The sequence below is a fragment of the Dama dama genome, chromosome 4 (assembly GCF_033118175.1).
Source record: "Dama dama isolate Ldn47 chromosome 4, ASM3311817v1, whole genome shotgun sequence".
Taxonomy (NCBI): Eukaryota; Metazoa; Chordata; class Mammalia; order Artiodactyla; family Cervidae; genus Dama; species Dama dama.
Window position 1 is genome coordinate 9,100,750 of NC_083684.1, and position 22,657 is coordinate 9,123,406.

Sequence of the window (22,657 nt, forward strand, 5' to 3'; positions counted from 1 at the left end):
CTCAGTCTCGTTTTCCTTGGACAGCACAGATAAACCCAGCGATGACAAACTGGGATGTAGCCTTTTGCCCCATCCCTGGGATCTGAGTCTGGGGAAAAGGCTACCCCAGAGTTCTTCAGCAGTCTCTCTCCTCCATCACCCTGCTTCTCCCACCCTCCTCTTCACAGCTTAACAGCACCCCATACATTTGTTTAGATTCTGACCACTTTAAGGGTAACCAAGTCACTGTTTTCTCTCATGTTAAATTATTTAGTAAGGAGGTCTAAAGTTGGCTAGCAGGCCAAATCCAGCTTAAAGACATATACTTTTGGACTTGAAAAGCATTTTCCATGAATTAAAATAGGTCACCAGCTTTTATATTATGATTTTGAAGAAATATACATTTGGTCATTGAGATGACCAAAATTTCTCACATATACTTGGTCTTCATCCACAGTTCCTGGCTCGTATCTTTCAAAACCCTGGAATTTCAGAAATATTGAGTGATCAAGGTGTTTTGTGTTATATGAAGGTGACTTTTAGAAAAACCAAAGGATAGGTGCTGGTTGCCAGGAGAGCCAACCTTGTGATTACAAGATTGAACTTTCTAAGCCCCCTACAGCACTCCCCTGCCCCACCTCTGGGGAGGTGCAGTGTGTTGCAAGCTGAATCCCTCCCCAGTAGCCAATGATTTAATGAATCATGCATATGTAATGAAGTCTCCATAGAACCCAAAGGACAGGGTCGAGAGATTCCCAGTTGGTGACCATGTGAAAATTCAGGGAGAACTGTGCCCATGGAGAGATCATGGAAGCTCCACACTCCTTCCCAAGCATAGCCCTGTGCGTCTCTTCGATATGGCTGTTCCCTGAGTTACATCCTTATGATAAACCAGTGATCTAATAAGTAAAATGTCTGAGTTCTATGAGTCAGTCTAACAAATTAATAGAACTCAACTTACAGCCAATCAGTCAGAAGCATAGGTAACAACGGGGACTTGGAACTGTATTCTGGAGTGGGAGTTGGTCTCGTAGGACTAAGTCCTTAACAGGTAGAATCTGGTGCTATGTCTGGGTGGAGTCAGAATTGAGTTCAACTGCGGGGACACCATGCTGTTGTCCAAGAATTGCTTGTTGGTATGGGGAACACTCAATATACCAGCACTTAAAAACTGAGAGATTGCACATAATCTAGATTTCCAACTTCCTTTTAAAAAGTAGAGAATCTGCCAAGACTGGGCACATAATCCCACCAAGCAGAAATAGGCTGAAACTGAGGAATCCCTGTAGACAAAGGTCTCCAGTCTGCCACAATATAATCCCAATACCCTACAAGTTTCCTGGTTAATTATTACCGTGTTGTTTTGGCAATAATTTACGGGCTCCTTCCCGCTCTCATTCCCCAGAGTGTCTTCCTACTGTCCAATCTTGGGTTATCACATTTTGGAAACAGAAAAGATTCTCCTCTCTTGGGATACATCAGATATTGGAGGCTTCTAGCTGAGTTCTGCATCGCTCTGGGGTGCTAGAAACATTCTGTATCTTGATCTAACTGCTACCATTTCGTATAGTGTATAAATATACACAAGTCACACATTCAAGATTTGTGTACTACAGTGTATGTTATACCTAAACTAAAGCAAAGTATTAGAGAATGGATGGGTAGTTTCCTGCCAGACACTGAATGTCTGTCTGCAATGCCTAGAATTACAGCAGTTGTGTGTAACTGTGACCACGGGGTAAACTAACCAAACCGGACAATCTAATTTGCTAAAAACAGCAGAGTAGAAAATGATTTATGATGTCACAGAAAACCATGAAGTTCCTTTTCATGTGGACTCAGTGTTGAAATGATACATTTATTTCACAAACGGTATCAGCTTTCAGCAATCCCAGTGTATAATCATACAAAAGCTTCTGGATGCTAACATACAGCCTACAAAGCAGAATTAAATCACATCTTTGGACAAGAATTTTACCATAAACTAGTAAGTTGAACATAAAGGAAATACAGTTAAAGATATATGTTGAATTGTTGTTCGGCTGTTAAGTCATGTCAGACTCTGTGACCCCATGGACTGCAGCTCCCGAGGCTCCTTTGTGCTCCACTATGTCCTGGAGTTTGGTTAAATTTGTGTTCATTGAGTTGGTAATAGTAGCACACCATCTCGTCCTCTGCCGACCTCTTCTTTTGCCTTCAATCTTTCCCAATGTGAGTATTTTTCAATGAGTCAGCACTCTGCATCAGGTGGCCAAACTATTGGAGCTTAAGCAACAGTCCTACCATTGAATATTCAGAGTTGATTTCCTTTAGGACTAACTTTTTTGATCTCACTGCAGTCCAAGGGTCTCTCAAGAGTCTTTACTAAGTTTTAAAAAAAACAAAACAAGAGCTCAAGTTTTTCTATTAGTTAAAAAAAAAGTCCAGTTACTTTTTGTGATCCTTTGTACTTTTTTTCTGTGACCACCCCTGGAAAATTGGTTCTCCTGGCTAATTTTTAATCAGAAGCCAGAGTGCATATTGCTTTAAATCAAACAGCACTGCACATGAAGTCATGGGCAGTCAGCCTTACACTCACAATGAAAACTCTCCTTTAAAAATGTCAGATTTAATTGCCAAAATTACTTTCAAAACAGGTAACAGTAACAATTTTGTTTTGTTAACAAACAGAAAACAAAACAGAAAAAGATAACAAAAACAGGTTAACAACTATATTTTATACAAACCAGCTTAGGTGGTTAAGGAAAAAGTCAGATACTTAATTGTTGCAATCCTTTTTCTTTTCAAGGTCACATTTTTCAGGCCTTTAAATGAAAAAGAAAGTTAGGGATTAGAAGAAAAATTAAAAGAGCTAAAATTGGAATTTAAAAAGCTCTGATATTTAATTCTTTTTAAGGATATAAATTCTCTTGAAGGAAAATGTAAGGGGCACATTGGAAGCCATATCTGAAAACTAAATTTTCAAGAGCCTCAGTGGCCAATGGAGTCTCTAGCAAAAGGTGGGGTGGAGGGAGGAATAAGATATTTGGATATTTATTCCCCTGGCTTTTCCCTGGAAGGTATATCACTCTAAGTGAGGTTCAACTCCTAACATGAGGCCCTCTCTATCGCCACTGCCACAGACTGCTCCCTGCTGTGCCCCCTCAGGTCTAGGGGTGGTGATGGAGCCTCATTACTACTAGCTAGGGATACCGTCCTCTCCCTAGCCCTGTGATTTTTCATTACATTGTGAGTTATCAAACTCTCAAGATAGCATAATATGAAGATGCCACCTTTTTCTTGCTGGGTTTCCCTAAAACATAGCCGATTTCTTATTTCTGAGAAGCTATCAGCTCTAAGAAACAAAAGCATTAATATAGAATACAGTGAGATGATTTTCATGAGTGACTTAAACAAGGTGAGCTTGCCAAGCTATCACTTCTTCCTCTGCTTATCTTCAGAACTATGGTAATAGTCTTTTCTGAAACATGCTGTCTCCAAGTAGAATGTCTAAGCATCAACAGGGATTATTTTAAAAACACTCAAGGAAGCTAGAAGTAAAAATTATGCTAATTGAAACTATCTGTGCTAGAAACCTAAGGCAGAACAATCTCTGCAGAGATTCTTCTGCCTTTCAGTCCAATACTTAATCCAGAAGTAACTTTCATAGTAACACGTTCAATAAGTGCAACAGACACTGTTTAGTAATACCAGAAACAAGCCTTGGAAATCACAATTAAGCCCAAAGAATGCTAGTACTATATAGTCTAAAGCAGTATTTCTAAAATATAGGTTGTAACAGATTTTGCAATCAATTCAATGGGTCGTAACATTTTTTCAAATGACACATACTAAATAATTACACAGTAATGGACATAAGAGTTCATCATACAAACCTACATTTACGAGTACACGAAGTACTAATAACACATTCTTATTGTGAGTGGCAATCAATAAAGTTTGAAAGCCACTGGTCTGAAGAGAATCCTTTTCAAACAATGTAATGATTAGAAGGATAAAAGCATGTTATTTCAGCCAACAGTGTCCTCAGTCCTCACAAAACATACAGTTTATGCTGTTCCCCTGTACAAGCACATTAATAGTTGAAATAGGGAATTCCTTGGCAGCCCCATGGTTAGAACATGTTTCATTCTATTTCATTTCTCTTAAATGATGACTGCAAATGACAGCTTAAAAAGTACTGGCCTAGAGCATTAACAGTCAGTATGGAGAACTCTGCTCCTCTCACAGCCGCCTTCCTTGGGGTTTACCTCACTTCCACTGTGGTGGCAAGCACTCAAATCCTGCTCCTTCTTTTAGGTTCCTGTTTAACTACCGTATGACTTCCACCACCTGGTGCTCCAGTGGGAAAGAGATGTTTGGATGGAGAAGCAGATAAAAAGTATGGAGCAGGGACTTCCCTGGTGGTCCAGTGGTTAAAACTCAGGGCTCCCAATGCAGATCCCTGGTTGGGGAACTAGATCCTACGTGTCACAACTAAGACTCAGCACAGGGAAATAAGTAAATGTTGAAAAAAACAAAAAAGGTACGGAGCAGATGTGAACATACCTGCTCCTCACATCCCTGCACTCACCGCCATGACACCCTGAGAACAGCGTCACTGCAAACACCTCCAGCTCATGGCCTGAGTGCCATGGAAGCAGCTGAGTGAGTACAGAAGGGAGTTGGGAGGATCAGTATCCCAACCCTCTCACCCCTGCCAAGTGCCCCAACAGGACAGAGTAGCAGCCACCACCAGCAGAGGCTGGAAAACACACCTGGCACTGGCTACCTTCCCTCACTGTCTCACCTCCTGGCTCGGGCTTCCAAGAATCACCTCTCACACTAATGCCCTGCACTCAAACCTCCGTCTCAGGGTCTGCATTTGGATCAAAGCACACCAGTGTACACAGTGTTGTTTGGAGCCAGAACGGCAATGAAGAGGAAGGTCTGTCCCATAAAAACTGATAAACTGACAGGAAAGACAATGATTTTTTGTTTTTAATGTAAAAAACTCAAAACAACACTATACTGTTTTGGGGGTTAAGGGGGAGGATGAGGCAACAAACTAACTGAAGGGTCAGCGAAGCTGTTATAGGTGACTTGTTTTACCTCAAACACAAGAGCGCTCTACCCAGAGGTCAGAGGGTGATAAGGGCTGTGATGGGTGTGGTCCATATTCACTTCTCTGGTGGCTCCCTGACTCCCCATACTTAACTGTTTGCTTTACTTCTTAGATACAGGTTAAGAAGGAAAAAACTGTTTACTTCCTGCAAAGAAAAAATTCTACTATTCAGCTCAAAATAACTCATATACTATGGAAAATATGAAGGGAGAAAAACGATTATGTTCTTGATACTGTGTTAATTATTTGGAAGTTACCTTTAACCTTTTTCTGTTCCAATGAGATACTTAGGGGTCAAAGAAAGTACTCAACCCAAATTTTTATTACAGATTATGATGAATTTACTAATGTTTTCATTTAAAACTACATTTTAAACATTAAGTCTACTATATGTTGAGCTCTGCAGCCAACACTGTGAATCAGGACTTTTATCAGAATCAAAAAAGAAACCTATGGCTAATTGTTCTCTGCATCCTCCATTTTGACAAGTATTCCAAAGACAGAACAGCAGCAGAATTCCTTCTCTCAGGAAAGAAGTCATGAGAGCTACAGGTAAATGATGGCCTTGTACTGAAAACTTCTCCAACGTGGCAGGTACACCTGGACCTGAGCCTAGACTACTCACCCTGACCCAGCAGGAAGTGATGGCACCGCTGAAGGGACATTAGCTTGAGGTTTATCTTTCTCATCTTGCTTGAGCACAGATTTTGCTTCTTGAGATGTTTCACCAACTTCCTTAGTCACGCTGCACCAAGGAAGGAGACACCAAGTTTACAAGAGGTATAAAAAGAAATAAAATCTTTAAAAAGGGCCCAAATAACAAGGATAAACACCAGGCTTTCTGGAAATTCTGACTGCTGAATCTTATGATTAAAGTTTACTATAACACTTCTGGACAAACACATTTTTCCCTTATTAATTTAACAAATGAAACAACAGCAGATGGAAGTCTAAAGTCTTTATAAAATCCCCTCCATTGCTTCTGTCACTTGACAGTCACCACTGAATCACAGCCCTCATGTGTCACTGATGTGAGGACTGAAGGGCTCTCCCAGTGTACCTCACGTGCACATTAGTGCTCACGCGTAAGTCAAAGTGGGAACAGGGATGTGGAGTAATTGGAAGAAACACACTGGGATTATTTCAAGGAGAAAAACCCCAGCATAAACAATTGGGAGTACTCTCAAGGCTCCCATTCCATATCTAAAAAAAACCCAACGATGAAAACCAAATTCCTTAAAACTGGCTACACAGGCAGGGACTTAGAAGTGGAAGAAAGTTACACAATTTAGAATCTTGTCCAATTTCAAACAGGAAAGAAATGTTCTCAACAAAACTGACTCCTAAAACATCAAAAAAGATATGAATGGTGCCAGAAATTTCAGATAAAGAGGGGAATGCCTAATGTGTGGGTTTCCCAAGTCAATAAAAACATCTGAGAATTCCATTTAAATGTCAATCTGCATGTCGGAGGGTCCAAGATTATGATCACTGTGTTATCCTGAGTGATCAAAAAGGTCATTCAGAATTATGAGAAACAATCCTGTAAATTAGATTTCCAAGGAATAAAAGTTCTTATCTTTTCTCTTCTTCCCTCCAGGCATCTTGAGACAAGAACCAAATTTTCTTGTTGAGAAGTCTCTAACTCCTGCAGTCAGTACTGTCACCCACACAAGTGGCACAAAATAAGTAGTTCAAGTCTTACACTGAGAATCTTCACTGGCAGGGACTTCCCTGGTGGGAGAGTAGATGGGAATGTGCCTGCCAATGTAGGGAACATGAGCTGGATCCCTGGTTCAGAAGATTCCACAGGCCGCAGAGTAACGAAGCGCATGTGTCATAACTATTGAGCCCAAGAGCCACAACTACTGAAGCTCACACACCTAGAGCCTGTGCTCCAGGACAAGAGAAAAGTACCAGTCACTCACAAGAGAAGCTGCCACAATGAGAAACTCATGCACTACAATTACAGTCTAGCCGAAGTCCTCAACTAGAGAAAGCAGCAATAAAGACCCTGTGCACCAAAAATAAAATAAATAAATTGGAAAAAAAAACCACATGAATTTTCACTGTGAAAGGCTGCTTTAATCTTGAAATATGAGTTCAAGCAAAGAAACAATCTGCTACTCCTACTCAAGTTCTTCTGATGGCTCAGTGTTACTGAGAACATAATAAGTACAAACTTGGAAGAGTCTTCTCTAAGTTATATATACCAAAAAAACTTAAGTTGGAAAACTTTACTGGAAAATATTAACTGAGTAACTATTACATGACTTCCACCACCAAGCTGCTCCGGTGGGAGAGAGATGTTTGGAAGGAGAAGCAGATAAAAAGTACGGAGCAGATGTGAACATACCCGCTCCTCACATCCCTGCACTCACTGTCACGACACCCTGAGAACAGCGTCACTGCAAACACCTCCAGCTCATGGCCTGAGTGCCACTGAAGCAGCTGAGCGAGTACGCAAGGGAGTTGGAGGATCAGTATCCCAACCTTCTCACACCTGCCAAGTCTCCCAACCGGACAGAGTAGCAGCCACCAGCAGCAGAGGCTGGAAAACACACCTGGCACTGGCTACCTTCCCTCACCATCTCACCTCCCAGCTCGGGATTCCAGGAATCACCTCTCACACTAATGACCTGCACTCAAACCTCTCTCTCAGGGTTTCCATTTGGTACAATGAACACCAGTGTACAGTGTTGCTTGGAGTCAGGGGTGCAAAGATAAGGAGGGCCTGTGCTGAAAAAACTCATAACCTGACAGGAAAAGCCACTTATTTTTTTAAATGTAAAAACACAAAACTTCACTGCTTTGGGATGAAAGGATGAAGCAACAAACTGACTCTATCAGTGAAGCTCTATAGGTGCCTCGTTCCACCCCAACCACCACAAAGAGAGAGCTCTGCTCAGGAGTCAGAGGTGATCAGTGCAGTGATGGGAGTGGTCCATGTTCACCTCTCTCTAGGAGAGACCCCTGACTCCTCCTAATTAACTGTCAGCTTTGCTTCTTACATGTAGGTTAAGAAGAAAGTTAAGTTTTCCTTCCTCCAAAGAAAGAATTCTCATGTACTATGGAAAATACGAAGGGAGAAAAACTAATAAATTCTTGACTGTGTGTTAATAAAATTATTTCTAAGTCCGTTTGACCTTTTTCTGTTCCAATGAGATCCTTACAGGTGGAAGCAGGTACTAAAACCAAATCTTTATTATAATTAGGATAAACTGCTGACATTCTCATTCAAAACTTACTTTTTAAACGTGAAGTCTTCTGTATGTTCACTCTGTGTCAGCACTGTGAACCAGGAATTTTCTCAGAATCAAACAAGAAACCTATGCTTAATTTAATTCTGCACCTCCCTATTGGCAAGTATTTCAAGAAAGGCAGAACAGCAGCAGAACTCCTTCTCTCAGGGAAGGAGTCTCCTGGAGAAGGACATGGCAACCCACTCCAGTATTCTTCCTTGGAAACTCCATGGACAGAGGAGCCTAGCAGGCTACAATCCATGAGGTCACAAAGAGTTGGACACAACTTAGCAACTAAATATGAAATCTATTCATAGGTAAACCATATATTATGTCTTTCCAGTGCATTGTTTTCCCTATGGGGAAACGATTTTCTGGTGTTTTTATATTGGTTGTTGTTTTATATTGGTTGTCAAGTTGCTCGGATGTGTCCAACTCTGTGATTTCATGGTCTATTCATGGAATTCTCCAGGCAAGAATATTGGAGTGGGTAGCCATCCCTTCTCTAGGACATGTTCTCAAACCCAGGGATCGAACCTGGGTCTCCAGCACTGCAGGCAGATTCTTTACCGTCTGAGCCACCAGGCAAGTCACTCACCTCTATGTACTTAACAGTAATTCAAATCTAACCACTTCCTTCATTATATAAATCTCTTCAAAATTTTCAAGTACTTTGGTGTTTTGTTAAGAGTGGCTTCTTGCAGACTCCTGGATTCTTCTCTAACAATGTGGGTTCAGTGTTCCCTTGGCCTAGGTCTCCACTGCTGTAACCCTCAGGATGCCTTCAGGATTCCTGTCCAGTGTTGGATCTTCTGATTCCTAGACCCCATGTATGTATTTGTTTCAAAAAAGCACTTTTTTGGAAGAGGACATTCTCCAGTATTTTTCCAATAAAGAGCTTGGGAGATGGAAAAAAAAGAAAAAGAGTACTGACAGGTACAGGTAAAGGGCATCACTGTACTCAAGACATCTTCTCCAACATCTCAAGTATGCCTGGGCCTGAGAATAGAATACTCACCCTGACCCACCAGGAACTGAGGACACAGCTGAGGCGTTAGCCTCAGGTTTTTCTTTCTCATTCTGCTTTAAGACAGATTTTGCATCTTCATTTGTGGCATCCTCTTCATTAGTCACTCTGCACCAAGGAAGGAAACACCAAGTTTACAAGAGAATAAAAAAAATAAAATCTAAGAAAAGGGCATAGTAACAGGAAAAAACCACTGGGATTTCTGTAAATTCTAGCTGCTGAACTTCATGATTAAACTTCACTCGAACACTTCTAGAGAACAGTCCCTCTCTCTGCTAAGATCAAAGACAATGAATAGCAATGAAGACCCAGGGCAACCAAAAATAAAAATAATTTTTAAAAAGGATCTTCACTGGCTACCACTGCTTCAACCTCGAAGGATGATTTCAAACAAAGAAACAAAAAAACATTGTTACTCCCCTCCCCAAGTTCTTGAGATGGATCAGTATTACTCAGAGCGTAAAATACAAACTGTTGAACCTCATATTGAAGACCGCCCAAAATCTGGTTCTACTCTGTATCAGGCTTAATTTTTGTGCCCCTCTATCTACTCAAAAACTCTTAATCTCATGAATCTATATGTCACCTCCACTGTATAATCATAAGGTATTTGATTTAGGTCATACCTGAATGGCCGAGTGGTTTTTGGTATTATCTTCAACTTAAGCCTGAACTTTGCAATAAGGAGCTTATGATCTGAGCCACAGTCAGCGCCAGGTCTTGTTTTTGCTGACTGTACAGAGCTTCTCCATCTTTGGCGACAAATAATATAATCAATCTGATCTCGGTATCGACCATCTGGCGATGTCCATGTGTAGAGACGTCTACTAGGTTGTTGGAAAAGGGTGTTTGTTATGACCAGCCTGTTGTGGTGACAGAATTCTATTAGCCTTCGCCCTGCTTCATTTTGCATTCCAAGGCCAAACCTGCCTGTTATTCCAGGTATCTCTTGACTTCCCACTTTTGCATTCCAATCCCCTATGATGAAAAGGACATCTATTTTTGGTGTTATTTCCAGAAGGTGTTGCAGGTCTTCATAGAACCGGTAAACTTCACCTTCTTCAGCATAAGGAGTTGGGGCATAGACTTGGATTACTGTGAGGTTGAATGGCTTGCCTTGGAAACGAACTGAAATCATCCTGTCGTTTTTCAGATTGCACCCAATTATTGCATTTCGGACTCTTTTGTTGACTATAAGGGCTACTCCATTTCTTCTAAGGGATTGTTGCCCACAGTAATAGATATAATGGTCATCTGAATTCAATTCGCCCATTCCTGTCCATTTTAGTTCACTGATTCCTAAGATGTCGATGTTTATTCTTTCCATCTCCTGCTTCACCACATCCAATTTACCTGGATTCATAGATCTAACATTCCAGGTTCCTATGCAATATTCTTCTTTACAGCATCGGAGTTTACTTTCATCACCAGACACATCAACAGCTGAGTGTCCTTTCCACTTTGGCCCAGCCGCTTCATTCTTACTGGAGGTATTAGTATCGGCCCTCTGCTCTTCGCCAGTAGCATGTTGAACACCTTCGGACCTGCGGGGCTCATCTTCTGATGTCGTGCCAGACAGCCTTCCCTGTTGTGTAAGAAACCTGCATGTGGGTCAAGAAGAAATAGTTAGAATCGGATGGACATAGAACAACAGATGGGTTCAAAATTGGGAAAGGAGTTGCTGTTTAGTCACTAAATAGAGTCCAACTCTTGCAATCCCATCGGGCTTGCAGGAACTTCATCTGTTCTCTTCTAGCCCTATCTTACAGATTTATTTTCATATTATAATTTTAAATAAATGAAAAGGAGGAAACTCTAGGCATGTGGCTGTCATCCACAACAACCAAGAGTATTAAGCTTTACTGTTTTTCTAAACTAGTAAAAAAACCTATGAATCAACAAAAAAAACAACATTGAGATGAGAAAATAGTGTAAGAACCAAACTTTTCTCCTAGTACTTTTATTTGTGACCTGACTTCAAAGGTTTTATTGGGGCTTATACTTCTAAGTTAAAGGAAGTTATAAAGGGAGAAATAACCAAAGTCACAATGCACTGCAATAATTAAGTATTTAATGCTTAACTCTTACATTTTCTTGTTTCCATTTAGTCAACCACCTCATACTACCCCCAAACTATTACCATATGTGAAAGGATCATTCTCATGTACTCTGATAATTAAAGGAGCCACTATTTTCCTTGGGGCTTCCAAGGTGGAGCCAGCAGTAAAGAACCGGCCCTGCCAACGAGGGAAACATAAGTGACTTGAGCTCGATCCCTGGGTCAGCAAGATTCCCTGAAGGAGGACATGGCAGCCCACTCCAGTATTCTTGCCTGGAGAATCCCATGGACAGTGGAGCCTGGCGGGCTACAGTCCATAGGGTTGTAAAGACTGAAGCACTGTTTTCCTTAAGTTCAAGTGTAACTCTTCCAAAACATTAAGAGAGGCTGAAACAACAGGTATCTAACACCACTGAGAAAGATGTTTCTTTTTAGGTGGTCCAGTGGTTAAGAATCCTCTGTGCAATGCAGGTGATAGCGGTTTGAACCCTGGTCTAGGAAGATACCACATGCTGCAGAGCAGCTAAGCCCCTGCGCCACAACTACTAAGACTGCGCTCTAGAGCCAGAGCTCTGCCTCAGAGAAGCCACAACACCACACGAGAGAGAAGCCCCTGCTCACCCCAACAGAGAAAGCCCGAGTGCAGCAGGAAGACCCAGGGTAGCCAATGAATACATAAATTAATAATAAACAAAATATATACTAGAAACGAGAGATGCTTTTTAAGAGAACTAGTTTTGAAGCTTGTGACTGTCATGTTACCTGACTTCTTCACCAGCAAGAGGTGATTTGGTGAGTTTAACTTCTTCTGTTTTTTTAGATTTCTCTAGGTCTTCTGCTTTGACCAAATTACTTGAACTTGTCTCTTCAGTCTCCTCTCCTGTCTATGAAAAAGGAAGTGTAATAAGTTTCACATTAGGATGAAAACTGAACCCAAATATATTGTTCCCGGCTAGTCTTAACATGGGTTTCATCTTTAAGTACTCACTGAAAATTGATTTTCCCTCACAGGGAATGCTTTGCTTTTCACTTAGTAGAGTTACTATTAGAAGGCAGCTAGCTTGATTTTTGCTGAAGCCTCAAACCTCAGTTTGTAAATTGAGAAAATCTACCTGGGGAACTTTTGGCATTTCTGAGGAAGCATTCATCCCTTTCACCTATGAACTTACTTTAGTTTGTGTACTCGGAGGCACTTCTGATTTTGGTTCTACATCACTGACGGAGCTGGCCAATACTTCATCCTCCTTTTTCCTGGCATCCTCTGACTCAATGCCTTTTTCCTGCTCTGCAGCTGCATCTTCCTTCTCACTAATATTCCCTCCAGATTCCCTGTTGGCATCCTCCTCCTCCTCCTCTTGGTCTAGTGAGAGGCGACCTTGTTTTCTCTTCCTAATCACCAACAGTCACAAAGAAGAAAAGACAAACAGGCAAAATAATTTGTTATCCCTTCCTGAATTCCAAACATAATGCTGCAAACCTAAGATAACTCTTAAATTGGGGACTGGTGATTAACACGCATGATACAATGAGTGGGAGACAAAAGCTGCGATTTTGTCAAAGAAAAAAAAAGAACTGGATTCCTACTGTAAGCATTTTCCCAAAATACTTAGAATCAAATATACTGTTCTAAGTTAGGATCAGCTATTTTTAATAAGAAAACACCCAAAATCACCTCACAAAATCAACTGGTTCAAAAAGAGAGATCTAAGAACAAACAAATGTCAGCTATTTGTGACTTCTTAAAAGTCATTTCATTTGGAGAACAGAGACTGAAAAGAACCTTAGATTTATACACACTGCTTCTGCCTAGAGTTCTGAGGGAGTGAGGGATGGGGAAGACTTGTATCCTCTGTCTGTCTGAAGATAGGAAAAGATGGAACACCGAAAAACTCAAGGACAAAAGCACTGGGCTCAAGACTTAAAAAAGTAATTGCTTACTACTATTCTGGCTCCAAGGGATTCATGTAATATTCAAAATCTTTTTTTACAATCTACTTTTTGTTTCAATGCCCAGGAAGAGAGAAACATCAGTTAGAGAATAAAAGACAGACTTGATTTACAAGTGGACATGTGTACAAAGACACACACAAGCGGTGTAACCAAATAAAAAATTTTTTAATTGAAATTTCATTTTAAGTCAGGTGCTCTTATTAATTACACATCGAGTTTTTAAAAAATTAAAGCTCAAAAATTTTTAAAGCTTTCCAGAGAATAAGAATGTAATTCCAAAATACCACACAATGTTCCCCTCAATGAGAAAAAGGTTAGAAACACTGGCAGCAAGAAATATATCATCAGATCAACCCCATCAATCTCAATGGTTGTGACAACAGCCCCTGACTTCAGGGCCTTGAAGGCAGCATCACCTGGCCAGAACGCTCTCAGCCTTTCTTTTTGTCCCTTTGGTTTGCTGTGTCTCCTCTTCGCCATCCACTTCATCTCCCTTCACTAATTCATTTATATCATCTTCATGACACTCTCCACCTGAAATCACATAACAGTGTGGTCAGACAGACAGGAATAAAGGTTTTTCACGTTGAGATGACGTATTTTCTTTAAGGAAAAAAAAAAAAAGTCTAGTACTTTCCTTTGTTCTTCACCAGAGTAAAATATCATTTTCTGAGGGCTGTCCTCCTTGTTTCTAAAGACTAGGCTACACATTCCCCTATTCTAGGCCTCCAAGACAGTCCATATTTTTCTCCTTAACTCACTCCATTTATATTTAATGTTTGCAATTCCTGCTATGCTCCACACACTATGAGGACACAGTTGTACAAGTCTTTAGTAGTATATGCTGAATGAATAAACAGAAATTCCAAATCTACTACTGTACTTCTCAAAAAGAAACTGATGCTTCCACCTGGTCTTGGACATCTTTCAAACTAACCAAAAGGTATCTTTTCTATCAATAAAAGAGGTTTAGAAAAAGCCTTAAAGACTTCAAGTTAGACATAACAGAAAGAAACACATCTTCAGACACTGACATTCAAGGTTCACAACAAAAGTATTGCTTCTCCTGTCTTCAGACACTGACATTCAGGGTTCCCAACAAAAGTATTGCTTGGATGTCCAGTCTGACCACGTTCTGTGGGTAACAATCAACAGATCCTGGTATACACACAGATTCTACCAGACCACCAGATTTTGTTCTTACTTCACTTAAGCTTTTACAGAAAATACAATATACCAAAACTCACACAGTATAACGTAGAGAGCAATGAAATTATGCAAAGTGAACACACTTGTATAACTAGATCCAGTTGAAGAAACAGAACATGACCAGGACTGCAGAAGCCACTTGGGCCCTGCTGCAATCACTAGCCACCACCCACATCCCACAAGGAACCACTATTCTGAAGTCTAACATCAAGGATTAGTTTCATATGTTTTTGAGTCTTAAGCAAAAAGCCTACAATATGTACTCTTGCCTCCAGCTTCTTCCACTCAACATTCTAAGTCACCCTTCCTTACATGGAGCTGCAGCTCATTCACTGTCATCTCTAAATATACTATTTCATTGTATGACTATACCACAATTATCCATTCCTGCATTGATGGACATTTGGTTTGAGACCATTACAAAGAGTGATATTTTAAATATTTCTCCAGATCCATTTAGTTTTTAAATGTTTAACTCACGATGAACTAGGACCACCAAACACTCGAGAAAAGCCTTTAACATCAAAGGCAAGACTGAAAACAAACAGGAAGGAAATCAGAGGAAACAAATTCAGGGGGGGAAAAAAACACCCTATGTAATTAATCTCCTCAGAGGCATCCACAAAAAAAGGATGACTAAAAAAAATTAATAAAAAAAGAAAAATTAGAAAACTCTTAAAAACTACCAACATGACAGCAGTTTAGGGAAAAAAAAAAAAAAAAAAACAAAGATGATGAGAATGAGCCAGCCATAGGAAAATCTGTGAAATGAGCATTTGAGGTCAACAGAATAGTCAATACATGGATTCTAAAACTAAAGCAAGGTTGGTATCCTACACAGCAAATGGTTAAGTTAAAGCGTTTCATGTAGAGTCTGAATACACAAATTTAATTTTGCTTCCTCCTAAAACCTGAGCAAAATGATTACAGCAAAAAGACTTGTAAAAGACAAACCCACAGCAGTGGGTACCCAGCTGTTTTGCACATGGAACAACAGACTGGTTCTAAATAGGAAAAGGAGTACGTCAAGGCTGTATATTGTCACCCTGCTTCTTTAACTTCTATGCAGAGTACATCATGAGAAACGCTGGGCTGGATGAAGCACAAGCTGGAATCAAGACTGTTGGGAGAAATATCAATAACCTCAGATATGCAGATGACATCACCCTTATGGTAGAAAGGGAAGAAGAATTAAAGAGCCTCTTGATGAACGTGAAAAAGGAGAGTGAAAAAGTTGGCTTAAAGCTCAACATTCAGAAAACAAATATCATGGCATCCAGTCCCATCACTTCATGGTAAACAGATGGAGAAACAGTGGAAACAGTGGCAGGCTTTATTTTGGGGGGCTCCAAAATCACTGCAGATGGTAATTGCAGCCATGAAATTAAAAGACGCTTACTCCGTGGAAGAAAAGTTAGGACCAACCTAGGCAGCATATTAAAAAGCAGAGACATTACTTTGCCAGCAAAGGTCCGTCTAGTCAAGGCTATGGTTTTTCCAGTACTCATGTATGGGTATGGATGTGACAGTTGGACTATAAAGAAAACTGAGTGCAGAAGAATTGATGCTTTTGAACTGTGGAGGTGAAGAAGACTCTTGAGAGTCCCTTGGACTGCAAGGAGAGCCAACCAGTCCATCCTAAAGGAGATCAGTCCTGAATATTCACTGGAAGAACTGATGCTGAAGCTGAAACTCCAATACTTTGGCCACCTGATGCGAAGAACTGACTCATTTGAAAAGACCCTGATGCTGGGAAAGACTGAAGGCGAGAGGAGAAGGGGATGACAGAGGATGAGATGGTTGGATGGCATCACTGACTCAATAGACTTGAGTTTGAGAAAACTCCAGGAGTTGGTGATGGACAGGGAGGCCTGGCATGCTGCAGTCCATGGGGTCACAAAGAGTCAGACCGACTGAACTGAACGCAAATAGAGTATAAAAAGGCAAAACTACAAGGAAAAACAGAAAACTAAGGAAAATCACTATCGGTCAGGGTCAACAGAACACAGAACAGTGGGATAGGCAGGGACAGAAACAAGAGTTCTCTGTGTTTATCTCTGCAGATTTCAGAAAATCCCTTAAATTAAGCAAAGTTTAAATAAACAAACATAACCAAAATGATAACACAACACACTAAGAAAGGACTTTGGAGACTAACGTCTCCATGGACTTTACAGTATTTTGACTGCATACCCTTAGCAAAATGCATTCTAGAGACCAAAAAATGTTCTATTCCTATCAGTAACATCAGTGTTGGTATTTTGAAAGTATTTCTTTTACATTACAGGTAAAAGCAAGGAAGTTGTTCTGCTAATCATATTAGGAATATAGATCTTCAACATATGAGAAATGACACACAACTATAACGCTATGAAATCAAGTGAAAACAAAGGTAAAGCTGCCTCTGTAAGGTCAGCGTCTCCTAGCTCTGCTCACTGGAAGGGAAGAGACGTGGCATCGCTCTAGCTGTCCAGTCGCCAGGTCCTGTCCGACGCTCCGCAGCCCCACAGACTGCAGCGCCGCAGGCTTCTCTGTCTTTCATCATTTCTCGAGTGTGCCCAAGTTCATATCCACTGAATTGATGATGTCATCCAACCATCTCACCCTGTCGCCCTCTTCTCCTGCCTCAATCTTCCCAGCATCAGGGTCTTTTCCAATGAGTCAGCTGATTGCACCCGGTGGCCAAAGTATTGGGGGTTTAGCTTCAGCATCAGTACTTTCAATAAGTATTCAGGGTTGATTTCCTTTAGGATTGACTGGTTTGATCTCCTTGCAGTCCAAGGGACTCTCAAAAAGAGTCTTCCCCAGCACCACAGTTCGAAAGCACCAATTCTTTAGCACTCAGCCTTCTTTATTTCCCAACTCTCACAGAATTGAAACATTTATCTTTTTTCCCTCTACCTGGTTGATCCTACCAGTACCATAGGCTTGTCTCAAAGATTAGTCCATACATAAGCATGCATGGTCAGTACAATGAAACTACAAAGAGCTCACTGAATCAGTTACGGCTTCTTTGGTCATTTGATTACTGCAACTGGATTACAATTACACTAATCATTGTTTAAATTTGTTCTTTGTTTTCAAATGTGCTGTGTCTCCCTGCTGCACTGTGTCATTGTCAATGTTAACAGCTGTATTATTTATGTCCTATATAATTTATAAGAACACTGTCTCTTGTCATAATCAGTGTGTAATCAGGCCTCAAACAAAACTTCTATGGCTAAATATTTTGAGAAAATCACAGTTATAAACATAAAATAATTGTAATAGCATAATTCTAGGTATGGTAAGAAGCAACAGGGGAAAATGTCTCCTGGATTACAGACAGACAGAATCCAGAGAAATTTTAATTATTCATGGAGCCTGGTCCAAACTTAACACCTGGAGGGGCACATCAAGAATTTTTTCTAAACTGGGATGAGCCTCCCAGTGTTGTGGGACAAAAGCTGTTCACGGAAAGTCTCCCAAATATTGGTCAAATTCCTGATCAAGAGGGGAAGACCTGAGAAATGCAATCAGCAATTGCAGCCCTTCAATATGAGTAAATGAGCCCCGAGGAAGAGGAATACCTAAAACCTAGCAGGCATCAGACTGCCAAGACTCCTTTTGGTGAACCCTGAGGTAACTGGGAATACAGGATTACAGGCTCCCAGAGAGGTGATGGACCTACCAAGGAAATAATGAGCCCTGACTCTTGCATCTCCCCATACATAGAAAAGTGCTGAATTTCTTAACCCGAGATACTGTCTCTTGGATCTGAAGTTCAGTATCTCTAAGTGAACAAGTCTAAAGCAGACACTTTCCAAAGAGGAACAAAAAGAAGATAAATCTCAACATTTGGAACACTGGCGCCAAAGGTGGACACTCCCAGCAAGATCCATTGACAAGCAGAACGCTCGTCACCCTTTCTTTCCACAAGGCTGTGGAATGGACTCTGACAGTGGGGAACTGTTGCAGAGAAGAAGCCAATTTTAACTCCTTGATCTTGGAAACTGTTTCCTTGACTTCCTTTTTGTTATTTTTGTTATTACAATCATACCGTAACAGCCTACCTCAGAGGACTCCAGAATTGAACGTGACTGAGCGACTAACAATTGCACAGGACCCTGCCTGCCCCTCTGCCTAACTATTAAACTAAAAAGTTTTTGTTCGGCTCATAGAGACAATCTGACCCCACTCACCTGTGAATAGCTTGAAAAGAAGAGATGAATACACCCCTTCCAAAGGCTGGCCCTTCCCAAAGATGTTTTTCAAGACTGAAGACCCTTTTTACTTTACTTCCTCACTGCCTCTCCCTATTCTGTCCTTTGGGTTTAGTTCCTCATTGCTTCTCTCTGTCTCTCTGATTTTGTAAAACCTGGTATCCAGACCCCAACAAAACGGTTACTTTGACAAATTAAGAATACTGACTTTTAAAGTTGTATTCCTTGCCTCAACACCTCATCTCTTGGATTCATTGGCCTGTCCTTCGACAAGCAGAGCAAGCTTGTACTCATTTATCAGAGTCTTTACCACTGCACCACCTGGAAAGTCTTCTGGAATTCAAGTCCATCCCAGCTACTATTTAGGTGAATAACTTTAGGCGCCTCAGTTTCTTCATCTGTAAAATGGAGAGCATAAAGACATAGACCTGGTAATGTTATGTGATTAAGCTAGTAATGAAGTAGCAATGTAAAGTCCTTAAAACACACTAAAGGCATCTATGAAAAACCTACAGGAAACATACAATGAATGGTAAAACACTCGTGTTTTCTCCTTAAAATTGGGAACAAGGCAAGGATGTGAATGCTTACCACTCCTATTCAACACACACTGGAACTGTACCAAATAAAATAGGGCTCAAAAGAAATAAAAAGTATGCCTACTGGAAAAGAGGAAATAAAATGGTTTCTATACACACACAGTATGATCTATCTTCCGGGATAGTGAAGGGTAAGGGTGTTCTTGGAACTGTTAATTTTAGTGGTAGTCACATAAATGTAATAAGCATTTCTCAAAAACTCACAGAACACTGTAAGGGTAAATTTTACTGTACAAAAGTTAAAAGTAGAACTATTTAGAGCATCATTATTATTGACATTTATGAAGTGGATTTATTGAGAGAGATACACATTCCATAGACAGAATGCCAACCATCTCCAAAGGAGAAAGGGGCCCCAGGGAATGGGGCCATCTTCAAAAGCAAGAGTGGTCATGGGAGAAACCCTCAGAGTGTGGGCCATCTCAGAAGGCAAGAGGCCTGGAAGCATTATTAATATCTATAGGGCATTAAGACACTGCACTCATGAAACAAGAATATGATGCTATACACAAGTTTTCAAACAAAAAAATTTTCGAAATTAAAAATATCCAAGGGCCACATCTTGATGCCCACCCTGGTTATAAGGACAGCAAGAAGACAAAGCACATGCTCCCCAGTGGCTCCTGGAAGTTTCTGGTCTACAATGTGAAACAGCTGAAGGGTTGCTGACGTGCAACAAATCCTCTGTGCTGTGACTGCTCCCAACACCTCCTCTAAGAACCTCAAAGTCATTGTGGAAAAAGCAGCCCACCAAGCCATCCAAGTCACCAACTCCAATGCCAGGCTGCACAAAGAAGAAATTTATGGACAGCTTATGGAAGGAGGAAAAAAACTCAAAAGAAAGCAGAATGTTAAAATACTGAAATATTCTCATAAAGCAAAAAAAAAAAAGTTAGAAAACAGAGGATAAAAATAGAAAAAAACAAAGTACCAGTCCATAAGGTATAACATAAGAGTTAATATATAAATGATGATGATAACTGAAAAAAATGAAGACAACTGTCCCTCCCCACATTGAAAAAGTTACAGAAGGATGGATGTCACTGCGAAATATCAGAAACAAGGATAAGATTCTATCACCTTGCAGAAACAAACATGTTATATAAGTGAGTAAAAACTATCAACAAGAGACTTTTTTAATAAAAACACTGGAAACTTAGAAAATAATGGGACAAAAACCTTCAAAATTCACATTAAAAAATTATTATAGAACACAAAATTCCATACCAAACTATTAATCACGCATGAGGGTCACCTGGTTATTTTCAGATAGTGATGGTCTCCAAAAACAAAAAAAGATTCTATTATGCAATTTTGTTCAAGAAGCTATTTGATTATTTATTCTCATTTTGGTGGAACATGCCAATAAAGACGACGACACGGGACCCAAGAAACAGGGAATCCAAGAGAAAACGAAGATAAATGGAACATCCAGAGAGGTGGTCATGATGACAAATCTTAGGTTTAAAAATGATTTAAAAAAAAGCCAAATTGGAGGTCAGAAAAAAGAGGACTTCAAAAAAAAGGATGATTAATAAGTCTATATATGTTGGGAGGTAACTCAAACAATTTTGAGAGTTCAGAATCAAATCAGAAGTATACAGATGACTAAGCAACAACAAAATGAAAATTATTCACTACAGAGAAAACTAGTGCAGCAAAAACAGTAACTCTATATACCACTCAATGTTTACAAAGTCATTACAAAAAAAAAAAAGGAAATAATATTAATAGTCTAACCCAAACTGAGGTAGGTAGGAACATTGGCAGGGGAGGTGGGAAGGGTCTGAAGGTGAAAAAGTGTGTGTTGGCAGAGGGGAAAGACTCAAGGAGATGTTAAAAGAAGACCTAACATGAATAGGTTAAGTCAACAGACAATGGAAACACCAAATTTTACAAGAAGAAAACAGTTCCTTCTTGGGAGGACTGACAGGGATGAGAAGTGATGGAAGCGGTTCATTTTCAAAATAAGCCTTTCAGAAATATCTGACTATTTTTAAGCAGACTCATGGTTAACTTTGATTAAAATGAAAACTAGTTTTCAAATGATCACAATGGACGATATGGAAAAACCAATGTTGGTGCAGTGAATCTTAGTGATTATGGGCTCCCCCCAAGGCTCAGTGGGTAAAGAATCCACCTGCGACGTGGGAGAACACTGGAGACTCCGGTTGGATCCCTGGGTCAAGAAGATCCCTTGGAGGATGTAACAGCAACCCACCACCCTATTTCTGCCTGGGAAATACTACGGACAGAGAAGCATAGGCGGCCACAAACGATGAGGTCCCATTGAGTCGGACCCACTTAGCGACTAAGCACACACACACAAATAATAATGGTAGCTCGGTAAGAGCGGGACTGTTGAGGGAGTGATCAGAAATGAATCTTATTTGTAAGAATAATCTACAAATCTAACGACTGGCTGGAGCAAAAGAGTGAGAATAAGGACAACTCCCAAGGGTTTTTTTGTTTTGTTTTTATCCTGAGCAATTGGGCGGGCAGATATATCTAATGAGATGGGGAGCCTGGGGAAAGCGCAGGATGGCGAAGGGGTAGGAGTGGGTCAAATTTTGGCCGGGTTCTGTTTTAGAAGCATACACAAAAACAAAACAAAAAGGTCTGAAAGGAGAGCTATGAGTATAGAGGTTGCAAAGAAGTAAAGGACATCACTATGTGGACTTTTTAACCAGATCCCTTTTGAGGACAGAAAGTGAAGACATGTATCTGGGACGTGATGCTAGCTAGCAATTCCCTGGGGACGGAAGGTCTGGGGATAAGACTGCCTTTCAGAAGAGTTCAGGATTGCTAAGGGTACGCGATGCCAGACCACCGTCAGACTCCGAGGTAGGGTTCTCGCGCTCCGAATAGGGAGACGGCCGAAGCCAGGCCCCGAGAAGCAGCTGCGCAAAACGTCCCCGAGCACACAAGCCGGGCCCAGGGGGCCGCGCGGGGCGTGCAGGCGGAAGAGGACGCCGAGTCGCTCGAGAACCCGCCCGCCGGGCCAACGCACAATCGGTCAAGCGTGCCTCAAGCGAGGCGCTGGGCGGGGCAAGCCGCCGTTCGCCTCAGGTAAGAGTCTCTCACCCAACGGCACGCAGTCCTCGTCCTTCGAAGTGGAAATGTCTTTGGAGTCGAATTCCTCCATGTCGCTGTCGCGCGGAGCCCACAGGGACGCAGCAGGGGCGCCCAAAAGCAAAGCTCCAGGAGAAACCGTAGACTAGCAGCGTGGTCTATGGCGCCTGACTCCGCAACTTCCCCCCTCGCCCCGCAGGGTGTGCGCAGGCGC

At 41.0% G+C, this 22,657-nt stretch overlaps 1 protein-coding gene across 1 annotated transcript; it reads right to left on the bottom strand.

Annotated features, from left to right (window-relative positions):
• Positions 1 to 1,817: 1,817 nt before the first annotated feature.
• Positions 1,818 to 22,656, bottom strand: LOC133053104 (craniofacial development protein 2). Its single transcript, XM_061137951.1, has 8 exons — positions 22,456 to 22,656; positions 13,778 to 13,895; positions 12,581 to 12,800; positions 12,174 to 12,295; positions 9,979 to 10,953; positions 9,344 to 9,460; positions 5,709 to 5,828; positions 1,818 to 2,783 (listed from the first exon to the last, which is right to left on the bottom strand). Exons 1-8 carry the CDS (start codon positions 22,514 to 22,516, stop codon positions 2,738 to 2,740), a joined length of 1,779 nt encoding a protein of 592 aa, XP_060993934.1. The 5' UTR covers positions 22,517 to 22,656; the 3' UTR covers positions 1,818 to 2,737.
• Between the last annotated feature and the right edge of the window lies 1 nt (position 22,657).